The 12,731-nt window shown below is 42.8% G+C and overlaps 1 protein-coding gene across 6 annotated transcripts in view; it reads left to right on the forward strand.

Annotated features, from left to right (window-relative positions):
* Dixdc1 (DIX domain containing 1) overlaps positions 1 to 12,731 on the forward strand; it is a 76,704-nt gene that overhangs the window by 4,592 nt on the left and 59,381 nt on the right. The window contains exon 1 of one of the 6 annotated variants that reach the window (XM_010610692.3): positions 6,171 to 6,473. The exons of the other annotated variants lie outside the window; for them this stretch is intronic. Coding sequence (XP_010608994.1) covers positions 6,414 to 6,473 — 60 coding nt within the window. The 5' untranslated portion in view covers positions 6,171 to 6,413. Of the gene's footprint in view, positions 1 to 6,170; positions 6,474 to 12,731 lie in introns of those variants that run through there. 6 annotated transcript variants of the gene reach the window in all.

Here is a 12,731-nt window from a genome sequence, read left to right on the forward strand (position 1 = left end):
CTTGCATTCGAGGCCACCTTGGACTACATAGTGAGATATTATCTCAAAATACCAAGAATAAATAAACATGAAATATACAAGTTAATAATGGATGATATGAAGGAAAATAAAAAATAAATCAGACAAAGAGGCCCGTGAGTGTTACAAGAAATAGTAAGAGAAGTAAATAGAGTAGTAGGAGAAGGCCAGAATGTATAAGATGGCATATAAGCCTATGATGAGTGTTAGCATTATGTAAACCTAAAATGTACCAATAAATGTTTTTCTATAAAAAAGTAAAAAAACAAAAAAGAAAGAAAGAAAAAGATGACATATAAGCAAATACCTGAAGGAGAAGCAGGAATAAGCCATGATGAATGTTTGAAAGAGATCAAAATTAAGAGTAGCCAAAGGAGGGGATATAGTTCAGTGGTATAGTGCTTGCCTAGCATGCAGAAGGTCCTGGGTTCAATTCCCAGCACCGCAAAACAAAAATGAAGAATAGTGGTCAGAGAAGATTTATAGAGGAAGTGGAACTTGAGCTAGGCAGAGTAATGATTTGGGTAGTAGAAGGGTGGTATTTGGGAGCATTCTAGGCGCAGGGTCATTTGTGAAAGCATGGAGGTGGAAATGAATCTTGTAAATCTGTAAGTTAGTGAGGAGCCTTGTGATCTAAACAGAGTATTTGGGAGGAGGATACAAGGATCCTCAAGACCAGGATACAATTTTTATGTGACATGCTAAGAAGGGGAGTGTTTGAAGATGCTGAGCAGTAGAGCAGCAAGATGAGTGTATTATCTAAGAATCACTAAGATAAATATGGACTGGCAGATGGAAGCCTGGAGGTGGCAGGTTAGGCTAGGGTAGAGCACTTGCTCAGCATGCACAAGGCTCTGAGTCTCATCCCCAGCACTATAACACATAAGTAAAAGCACAGGTTAGGAGCTAGGATATGTTTGCAGACTTTGATAGTAAGTATAAGCTTTTTTGTGTATTTCTATGCTGATGTCACTGAGTGTAAATGTAATAGAAGTTGTAACATTAACCTCAAGGAACTCAGCTAATATGATAAAACTGAAGGAAGAAAGAAAAAATACTTCAGAGAGTAATTTAAAATATTTTTTCCTTTCCTTTTTTTTTTTTTGGCAGTACTGGGGAATCAAACTCAGGAATTGGTGCTTGTGAGGCAGGTGCAGTGCCACTGAGCTAAATCCCTGGCCCTAAAATCTTTATTGGCAATTTTAATTACTTGTTTTTTTTTTGGCACCGGGGATTGAACTCAGGTCCTTGCGCTTGCAAGGCAGGCCACCGAACCACTGAGCTAAATCCCTGGCCCCTTTAATTACTTGTTTATTCAAACTGCCTATGTCTTTGTGGTCATGAATGATTGCCTATAATAGATGTGTTGAGTTTTTCATAGTTGTGAATTTCACACATCTTAGTTTTACACAGAGAGGAGTCACAGACAATATTTTCACCAAATGACAGTTTTGTTTAAGGCTCAAAGTCTTACTTAGGGAAATGTGTTAATGTATTTATTAACAGAAGGGATGGATACATTTGTTAACGTTTCCTCCATTGTCATCGTTCATTCATCTAAAAACATTTCCTTCCTAAGTTGTAAGTATCATATAAAAAGAATTGTATAATGTTCAGAATCTGGAATTTGTCCACCATTGGGTCTGGGGCAAATTACTTACTCTGCAAATCTCAGTGTCTCTGTCTCTGCCTTTTTCTCTGTCTCTCAATTCTCTCTCTCTGGTGATTGAACCCAGGGAACTACATTCTCCAGATCTTTTAAAATTTTGTTTAGTTGGGATTAAAATTTTTTTAGTTAGGATTATAGGTGTGTACCACTATGCCTGGCCTCTCTTTCTTTATATGTAAAAAACCAAGCATTTAGGGCTGGGGATTTAGCTCAGTGGTTCTACCACCTGCCTTGCAAGTGCAAGGACCGGAGTTCAATCCCTGGTATTGCCCCCCCAAATAAAGAAAGAAAAGAAAAACGAAATAGAGGAAAAAACAACCATTTGTGGTAATTGTGACCATCAAATATATGTATATTGATGTGTTATAAGACTTGGCTCAGTTTTGCTGTTATTGCCATTATATTAGATACTTGGATAGATTGCAGTTTATAGGGGAAGTATCTGCCATAACTGTCAAAATAGTGCAGGACTGAGAAGGCCAGGTAGAAGTTCAAAAATCAGGCAGCATGGCAGAGATATGCAGAAAGCACTGTGCTGCAATTCTTGGCTTCTCCTGGGCAGAGTAGATGACAGGCCAGAAGCAGTGGGAGCTGTTCAGCTACTCAAACAGCTTGTAGTCTTGCCCCACACAGGCACCGCATGGTGTTGATCCTTGCCCTAGTTAGTCCCAGTTCTTCCAGCTGACCCACTTACTATTCATCTTCCATTCATATCAGAACAGGGTGAAATAGGGAGAATCGAATCATAAATATTAGTGTTGCTTAGAGCTAAAGCTCTGTTTTTCACCTGGACCACTTTCAAAGACAAATAGTGATAAGTGTGGCAAACATAGCTTGTGAAGAAAAAAAATGATGTTATTTAGTCCTACAGGAATTTTGTGCTTTTTCCAAGCATGAGAAGCAGACTATATGTGAACGAGTACAATTTTTGGAACATCTCAGTAGCTGTGTAGGGACAACAGAATAGAGAACTTTGAAATTATAATATCTACATTTAAATGAATTAAACCTAAATACCATTAAAATTTTAGTTTCATGGTTGCATTAATCACATTTGAAATGTTCAATAGCCACGTGTCAGGAGCAATTCTACATAATTTTGGGTAAAAGTAAATTTCACAATTAAATCATGATTAGGGCTTAGTTTTCCTGCCTACGGGCCATCTTTGGCATGTCCAGATATAACTTCATTTTTGCCTCTGGTCACAGGTAAAACCTCAATGGTCAGGTGATGCTGTGAAGCTCCAGGGCATGATTGTATCAGCTGGAGATATCCTGGGAGAAACCAAATCTTCATCTGCACAGTTCCTCATTGTTCTAGGATTATCACAGCAGCCCTCTGAGTCACCTGCTACATTTATTTGTCCTTCTGTACCAAATAAAGGTGTGGCAAGGTTGGGTTTTTCGTCTTTGCTGCCCTGAGCAGCGTTGATCAGGCCCAAAGCTCAGCTTCTTCTCTAAGTCTCATTTCTGTTTATATATTAATTTACCTTGTGCTGTTGCCGCTCACAGGAGACTAGTACTTAATGCAGAGGTTCTAGTAATTTCCCCTTTCCCTGTTCTCTACACACATGTAGCTAGCCTCCGTGTTAGGTAGCGTAGATAGAGACTGTTTCCATCTTCATAAAAAGTTCTAACAGACATTATTCCTCTGGTATATGTGATTGGTATAGTCATAGACTTTGCAGATATAATGTATACTCTGGGCATATGCCCTTATAAAAAATCTTTTTATCAGGTTACCACAATTCTTTCTTCACTTCTCCATCATGCTGTGAAGGCTAAAGGGCACGGGGCCAGTCTGCAGAGGCCTTTGGTTCAGATCTTAGCTCCCCTATAGATCTGCTGAGTGATTGTGAGCAACTCTCCTAGCTTTGATTCCTTCATAAGAATTAGAGGCATTGGACTGAAATGAGATCTTTATTTTGCAGCTTTAAAATTTAGTTATTGAGTAAGTCTTTCCTCAAAAGCACGACCTAATAGAGCCTACTTTGATCAAAGACTTGTTTGAGAAACAGTGATCTCTACATAGATAGGGCAGTGTTAGGTGAAAAGAGCCAAAAATCAGGACTAGACCAGGATAATAACAAGCCTTTATTGTGGGGACGATCTACCAGGTTGTCTCTGAACAAAAGAGGAAAAAGCAACATGGTAGAACAGGGAGCTTCTTTTAAAGGAGCAGGGTGAGGTCAGTCTGAGCTGGGGTGGAGTTGAGTGAGGTAGTATTAAGAGATTGGAGGAGCCTGTGACATCACTAGAAGGGGTTTGTGACACCCCTAGCTGCTTAGGAGGTAGCAAGTTTCAGGTTACTCTTTTGGCGGGAGAAGAGGCATGATGGGAAGAAGAAGCCTGTCCTTAGTTGGGAGAAGCCATATTTTAACATAGAGGCTGCTATTCCATGTGGCAGCCATCTTAAGGCAAGGGAAATCTTAACAATCAGTACTCCTGTCTCTCCTTTTTTGTACTGGGGATCGAACTTAGGTCCTGGAGCTTGCAAGGCAGATGGCAGAACGGCTGAGCTAAATCCCCAGCCCTTAAATTTTTATTTTTTTTACTGGGGATTAAACTGAGGTCCTTGTGCACGCAAGGCAGGCAGTGGAAAGTAGGGCTTTTTCTGATGTCTAAGTATTTTCTGCTTTGTGTCTGAAGCATCATGGGCTCTCAATCAATCAGGATCCTCTACCCAGGGACCCACCCACTGTACGCTTGGCTTTGTGTCATCATGCACACAGATTTGTTGCATGCAATTTTGTTTTGGGCAATTGAAAATTAAAAAAAATTTTTTTGTTATGGTACCAAGGATTGAACCCAGGGCTCTGCACATACTAGACAAGTGCTCTACTGCTGAGCTACCACCCCAGCCAGGAAGTTTTGTACCTTGCATTGGGCTTTGTTGCATTAGCATTCTACATTAGTAACTCTCCTGATGGAAGTATACCATGAACTGAAGTAATGGCCAATAGAGCTCTTGGCAATTAAGGTCCCCACCTAGATTATGAAGGACAGTGGGTGTCTGACCTGTGGACTGCTCAGGTTCACTTTGATCTGGTGTCATAGCTTTTCTGTCATGTTAGCTAGAATTGAACCCACAGCATTTAACCAGCAGCAGCTGCTCAATACCTATGCTGTCTGTCACTCTGCTACCTGCCTGTTGTGGTCAGAGGTAGGTGTATATTTTTTCACAAGCAATTTTTATGTTTAGCAGCTTCAGACATTCAGAAAAGAGAATGCTAGGGCTGGGGATTTAGGTCAGTGGTTCTGCTGCCTGCCTCACAAGCACAAGGTCCAAAGAAAGAAAGAAAGAGAGAGAGAGGGAGAGAGAGAGAGAGAGAGAGAGAGAGAGAGAGAGAGAGAGAGAGACAGAAAGAGAGAGAGAGAAAGGAGAGTGCTAGTCCAGGAGCTTCAGATAAGGATTTTCCCTTTTTCTGGCGATCCAAGGAGGAGGTTATTAGGTTAAATAAGAACCATAATTGGCTTTTCTTGCTAGGGTACTAATGATGGTGTTGGGGAGGGGCTTGAGGAGGGAATTTGGGCCTTTGGAACAATCATTTGGAGTCATTTATCATTTGTAGTCCTAGCTTCTTGAACTTCCTGTCAATGACCAGCTGTGTCCTTGGGCAAGGGCCTGACCTTCTGTGAGCCTTGGCAATCTGTAAACCTCTTCCTCTCCACTGGGATAAGAACGTAGAATGTTATATGGGCATTCTTTAAGCTTCCAGTTGTCCTATAACAATAAGTTTGCACTGAACATGTAAATGGTTAGTAGTCTTAAAAATAGAGTTGTTACTTGAATAACTAGAAAGGGACTAGCTCTCTAGCCTATTAAATACATCCCAAGAGCACCAGTAACTTTAGGTCTTTCATTTTTCCTTCTCCCTTTGTGCTTCCTCTTCTTTAGCCTTGTCACTGTACAGGCCCCACATTGAAAAAGGTTGCTGTATTCTGTTGAGGGGGGGGTGTCTTTCCCACCCACCTTATGGTAGGGTGCTTATGACCTTAAATCAGCAGTGTGTGTGCATTTGGCTGTGTATACAATATGCCCTCTAGCCAGCACTCCCTTCTGCAAGCCTCTGTGTGTTTGTGATTGCAAGCATCTGCACAAGCTGGCATGCTTGCTTGTGTGTCTGTGTACGTGCACGTGTATGAATGCATGCACTGAGTACACACGTTCTTGCGTGCCAGCCTGCAAGCCTGGTGTGTGTAGACTGCTTGTGAATCTATGGGTGTGTGTTTGTGAATGCACACTGTGCACATATATACCAGCACGCCCGCCTGCAAGCCTGGTGTGGTGTGTGTGTGTGTGTGTGTGTGTGTGTGTGTGTGTGCGCGCGCGCGCGTGCCGCCCCCCCCCCTGTGCAGTGTGTGTGTGTGTGTGTGTGTGTGCGCGCGCGCGCGTGCAGCCCACCCTCCTGTGCGCTCACCCGTGGGCTCTCCTGCACACATGCAGGGCCTGGGGCCGCCAGCCAGCGCCACTCCATTCTGTGCGCGCCCAGCTGTTTCTATAGGAACCAGGTCTGCGCTGGGGGCCCCTGCGGCTTGGGTCCACGTGTGAGCATGCCCAGTGCAAGCCGCTAGTTTGTCTTGGTCTAGGTTTCCAGTAAGTGGCCTGCGGGACTCGGGAGAGATCCCAATGAGCTGAGCCGAGAGCCTTTTGTGTGCAGAGGGCGGAGGAGGAGGCGGCGGCTGCCTGACTGCAGACCCCGCCCGGGGAGCTCCGGCAGGAACAATGCTTGCCTGCCTGACCCGCGGGAACTTACTGGACGTCCTGCAGGAGGGCTTCAATGAGGTAACGGTCCTGCTCCTCCCACTCCCCAATCCCTGACACCCTCCCGCCGCGCCTCCCGCCTATTCTCCTGAAGGGTCCTTCTCGTCCCTCATCCTCTCAGAGGTCCCTGAATATATCACCGGAGGAGCCCCGGGGTGGCTAAAGTAGCGGGTGCAGGCAGACCAGCGTACGTGGAAAGATCACAAGGGCTGCCGGCCTACCTCTAAGCTGGGCGATGACCTCACCTGGTAGCTTACCTGAGCCCAGAGGACAGGACCACAAATTCAGCAGTCACTTCCTTACGGAAGAGGTGGTTTCCACACTCCCCTGGGATTCTCCCCAGGAGCACCCTCCAGAAAGTCTTTCTACATAAGTAGAAAGTTTGGAGAGGGTAGAAGACTGTGGGGGTTCCACATGAAGGGCCCTTTCCACTTGTGAATCCTCTGTATCCGGGGCAGATTTCTCCACAATCAAGGACATGGTTGGCTGAGAGGAGTCACCAGGTGAGAGAGGGCCTGGTTCTGGGACCAGTTCAGGAGAGCCAGCATTTGCTTCTTTCTATGAGACCTGGAGTTGGGGGGCCTTGGCCTGACAGGTAGGATGGCTCTCCTCACATATTTTCTCTCATTTCTATTTCCTCTTCCATTTGGTTGTCATCTGACTCTGGCAATTCTGCGTTGAGGCCTTTCCTCACATTTTCCATTGCTTCTGAGCCCCAACTTTGGATTGGCTTAGCCCAGCATCCAGGGAGACCTAGGATTTAATTGTGCATTCCTATTTCTCTTTCTTCTTTTCCTTCTGTGTCTTTTTTCTCCCTCTGACTTTCTTGAATTTGTTAAACAACACAAGCAACAGTGTTTAGTCAAATAACATGAATACATCTCTTCTTTTTTTGATGCTGGGGATTGAACTCAGCACCTCACACATGCTAATTCATGAACTGCACTTCCAAGCCCCATTCTCTTCTAATAGGTAAGATGAAAGTGCCTTTGTCTCTCCCCACCAGCCCGCCCCAGCCTTTCCCCTGAGGTAACCATTCTTCTGAATGTATGTATAAGATTTCCTACAGCTGCACTACAGGCCTTTTCCTTGATTCCTGTTTCTAATTAAGCAGCCCCGGCAGCCTGACCTGCCTCAGAACCTTTCCTAGTCCCTGGCTCCTATGTCCCCCAGTTGTTACTGACACAGAAAGACTGCAGAAATGCAGTCCCAGCCTAACAAACTGGGTTGGAATTTTCCTTTGGAGGACAGGTGTCACAACCTTCACTGAAGGGCAGAACTTGCCTCCTGCCTGCACTGCGGGGGGCTTCACATCTTTGCATCATTCCTGTCTGAACATATATAAGGGTATTGTTAACAAAGAGCTACAGGCTGAAAGCTGAAACACAGAGGAACCAGGAAGCCTACCTCTTTGAGTGTTTCCAGTATTCCTGATTCCTCTTTTCTCACTTTTTGGCTTTAAACTGCTCCTGGTCTTTAGATACATAAGTCTTACTTATCCACCCATTATTGCAGAAACTCCATGGGCCCTCTTATGGCCTCTCCTCATTCTTATTTTAACCCAGTTCCCATATATGAGGACTCACTGTCGGATTAGGAGGAAACCAGCACAGAGCCAGTCCTGTCTTTGCTTTCTGCTTGTTTTCCCTTCTAAATCTTTGAATTGAAGAGCCATATAAACCATGAGATGTGGCTGTTTTTTCATGCTTCAAGGCTTCCATGAATGAATACCTCTGCCCTCCTTTCTTGCAAAAGTAGGGAAAGAGGGAGTGGGAGAGTTCTTTTTGTAATGATGGTAATGGAGTTTCATAAAGACAGTAAATATACAACTTTATAATTAATCTATATCTAGAATAATGCAGTAATCCTTTTCTCTCTCTAATGTGTGATTTTTCTACTCATTCCATAAACTTTGCTCCACCTTCTATGTAGATTAATGTACATCTGTTCCTTTCTGTTAGTAGATTTGAATTCTAAAAGCCAATAAGTATTTTCGATTGCTCTGAAAACTTGACATCATCGTAAATTAAACTTGAATGGTTCCTTAAAACTCAAATAATTATTTCACATATAATGTCACATTTAGTGCCTCTGAACAATTGTATGATTGGTTATTTCAGAGCTGGTAGGGCCCTGTTGGACCTACTGTACCCTCTAGGGTTGCTTAATAGACCCAGTAATATTTATTCTCTTTTTTTTAGAGTCATATAATAAGGATGTCAATAGGGATATATAAGTGAGGGTCAGGATACACTATAGTTCCCCTGAGAAACTCTTCTGAGGCTAAGAATACCATACATGTATCCAGTCACCTCCTGGGAATGATCCAAGAATATCTGAAACTGTCCTTCCTCACTTAGATGCTTTATAAGTCTGCACAGTTAGAACTGTGACCTCATTATGGCAGAGAAAACTACCACAGGAAACAGAACTATGGCTCCAGTTGTTTAATTATAAGGGAACCCTGCAGCAGAGAGAAACCCTCTACCCACTTCTGGCCTCTGTTCTCAATTCATATGCCATTATGCATAACTATGAACAACAGGATTTTCTTCTACTACATTTCACACACAGAGCCCTGGCCTCCACATTCCTGACAGATAGCTCACAGAATTGATCCACGTCAGTAATGTCAGTGCAGTCCCTTTTATTGAAATCCCTTTTATTCATCATGAGTTATCTACTGCCACATTCTGTGACTTACCCTGGCTGTCATACCATCTCCTCTGTTTTAGGCTTTCTGTAGTTCACAGTTTCCCCATTCTGCATCTGCCTGAAAGCTGTCCATTTTCTCTGCCGCTTGACGTTGGTGTTATTATTATTATTATTTTTTTTTTTTTTGGTACCATGGATCAAACTCAGATCCTTGTGCTAGTGAGACAGGCAGCGGAACCACTTAGCTAAATCCCCGGCCTAGGTGTTATTATATGAATAAACATTATCTTTGGTTAATGTGCTAATAGGAATTTCTGCCAGTGTTTTTCTGAGGACTGAACTTTTCTTTAAAAGATTGGTGCTTGTGTTGAAAGTTTGTTTCTTTTTTTTTGGTGCCATGATCAAACTCAGAACCTTGTGCTTGCAAGGCAGGGCCAGTGCCACTGAGCTAAACCCCCAACCCTGTTGGAAGGTTTTGATAGACCTAAATTTGTAATGTGGTTTGGCCAATGAGCATTCATTCATTTAGATATTCAGTCATTTTTTTGATTGGGTGAAGGGATGCTGGATAAAGCAATTGAGAAACACTTGCTTCCTGCTTCTAGGGAATGATATATATATATAAGAGAGGGCATAATGATAAAAACATTCGTATGCTTAATGTGATAAATGTCATAGAAAAGTAATATTTATGGGACATTACAGAGATAAACTTCTAGTTAATGATATCATAAAAAGCACTAAATGTTTACCAACCTTCCTGCTAGTCTGGTATATGAACGCAAGCAATTCCTCACCAAACATTCACTGAATTACTGTGTTTAGCAGGCACTGTGCCAGACTCTGGAAATAGAAGTCAAATAAGAAGAGTCTGTGCCCTAGTGGAGCTCACACCAATGAAGATAAAAGAAAGGAAATGTTCAGAGTAGCATATTTGGGGAAATTGTGATGCAGATACCTTTTTTGTGGGGAAGAATGAACCTGTGATGTGAATAGCTTGAGGCTAAAAGTAGTGGGACAGGTGTTTTATAAAGTTGATCATCAGGAAGTCAGTTATCTAAACCTTAACCTTTTGAACATATGATCTAACAGATTTTTCCTAGTAGTTTTTCTTCAGGTGGAAAAGTAGAAATTGAAAGCCCACATTAAGATTCATCTGCTGCCAGAGATTTAGCTCAGTGGCGCAGTGCCTGCCCTGAAAGCACAAGGTCCTGTGTTCCATCCCCGCTACCGGGTAGTGAGTGTTCATCTGCTGCCAAGCATGGCACCATGTGTCTGTAGTCCTGCTAGTTGAGACATTTGAGCCCATGAGTTCAAGACCAGCCTGGGGAATATAGTGAGACCCTTTCTCAAACAACAGCAACAGCAAGAAAATAATACATCTGCCTGGAAATCCCTGAGACGTATAAGAAGAGTCTTTGTCTGTCATCATCCCCATAAGGGGGACATTGTGTAAGAAGATTGGCAGGTGGAGCAGCTGCTGTGAGCATCCCTCCTAAGTGCCTCTGTCTTCTATAGAGTAGCATTGCAATACTGGGCCAGCTAGAGGCTGTCACACATTTCCACAAGGAATTCTTCCATGCTTTGCTGTAGAAATTAAAGGCCTGTTAAGTCTTTAATGTCACAAAGCACCATACCCCTTAGCTTTCTTTTTTTTTAATATATCCTGACTGATTTCTTCTCTCCTCAGCCAGGCTCCTTGGCTCTGTTCCCACAGGAGTTAATGCCAGCTTGACAGACGCTCCCAGGCTTCATGCTATCAGGCAGCTTTAGCTTCTTGAGCTGAATGATGGGCTGGCCAGGCATGTGAAGCAGTGATAGGGCTCTGTTTGCCAGGTGCCATTCCCCCCAGGCACATTAAGGGCCTAGTGAGCACCAGAAATGATTCATCTGCCAGGACTGGTCTTGTAAGAACCAGAGGCTCAAATGGACACTTTCCTGAATTCATTTCTGTGTCTGTCTTTCTTTCTTCCTTTCTTTCTTTCTTTCTTTCTTTCTTTCTTTCTTTCTTTCTTTCTTTCTTTCTTTCTTTCTTTCTTTCTTTCTTTCTTTCTCTCTCTCTCTCTCTCTCTCTCTCTCTCTCTCTCTCTCTCTCTCTTTCCTTCCTTCCTTCCTTCCTTCCTTCCTTCCTTCCTTTCTTTCGAGGGGTAGGGATGCAGCACTGGGACTTGAACTCAAGGCCTTTGTACTGAACTAAATCCTTAGCCTTTTATTTTATTTTTATTTGAGACAAGAGTCTCACAAAGTCACTAATTTGCCCAGCCTGGGCTTGAAGTTGCTGTCTTTCTGTCTTAATCCTAGAGTGCTGGGATTACAGGTATGTCACCACCCCTGATGCCTTTCTGTATTTCTTACCCTCTTAACCAGTCTTCATTGAAGTGATAGTGGGCAGATGTAGGATGATAGGGAACAAAGGTCAAAAGCCCTGAGGGTAGGTTCTATGTTCTGTTTCTAGGATAAGGGACACCCTAGATTATAGAGTGATACCTCATTCATTCCTTCTTACACTTTTTTTTTTTTTTTTTTTTTTTTTTTCTTTTTCCTTTTTTTTTTTTTTTTTTTTTTTTGGTACTCGGGATCAAACTCAGGACCTTGTGCTTGCTAGGCAGGTGGTAACACCACTGAGCTAAATCCCCTTCCCCTCTTATTCTTGTTCATTAAACAAAGAATGTTTAGAGAACTTAAAATTGGTGGAAATTTGGGCCAGGGATTTACATGCTCAGTGGTTCCACCGCCTGTTGCGCAAGCTCGAGGACCTGGTACCAAAAAAAGTTTAATCCCCGGTACCAAAAAGAAATTAGTGGAAATTTAAAAATCAGAGATGATATCTTTCAGACAATCTCTAGCTTCTTTCAGGGGGTACTGGAGATGGAACTTGGGTCCTGGTGCTTGTGAAGCAGGCTAAGACAGCACTGAGCTATATCCCTGGCCCTGTATTCTAATATTTTAAACTTTGACCACGGGGCTGAATATTAATACAAAGAGTCCTGCTCATATGAGAAAGAAGGTATTTAATGGTATTTTTGTGAACTTTATTTTTACCATCAGCCACCAAGTACAATGAACAAAGAGATTTTCCTTGTTCTTCAAAGAACTGAATGAGTTATTAGAAAAGAAATACAATATTGTGTTCTTTTACTGGCAGAATTTAGGCCAGTCATAACTCCAGCCCCCATCTTTTCATCTGTGGCTGGTGGAGGGTCTCAGAGTCCTAAACAGGTATCTGGTTTCACAGTAAAATTACTTTCCTTCCTGAGCCCTTCATGTCTCCTGGGCTGTCTCTAGCATATCATGAAAACATGCTGTTTTTTTGTTGGCCAGCAGGGAGCCACAGAGTCAACTTTTTGAATGTTTCTATGCCAGGAACACTAGGTCTCAGACTTCCCTGGTGAAACCCAGGCAGTGCTTTTGCAACTCTAACCAAACGAGTCCCCTGAAGGAATGCTCTTTAATTCTGAGAGGAAAAAGAGCAGAGGCTGGGTTTACAAAGTTGTTTGGAAAGAAGGGCAGGTCCTAAAGTAAAATAGAAAGTTACATTTGGCAGCCCAGAAGCCTACTAGGTCAAGATTCCCTGCCTAAATGAAGAAAGTGAACAGAATTGTCTATGCTGGAAGTGTTTTAACT

This window comes from Fukomys damarensis, unplaced genomic scaffold (genome assembly GCF_012274545.1).
Source record: "Fukomys damarensis isolate Sample0158 unplaced genomic scaffold, DMR_v1.0_HiC HiC_scaffold_16, whole genome shotgun sequence".
Classification (NCBI taxonomy): Eukaryota; Metazoa; Chordata; class Mammalia; order Rodentia; family Bathyergidae; genus Fukomys; species Fukomys damarensis.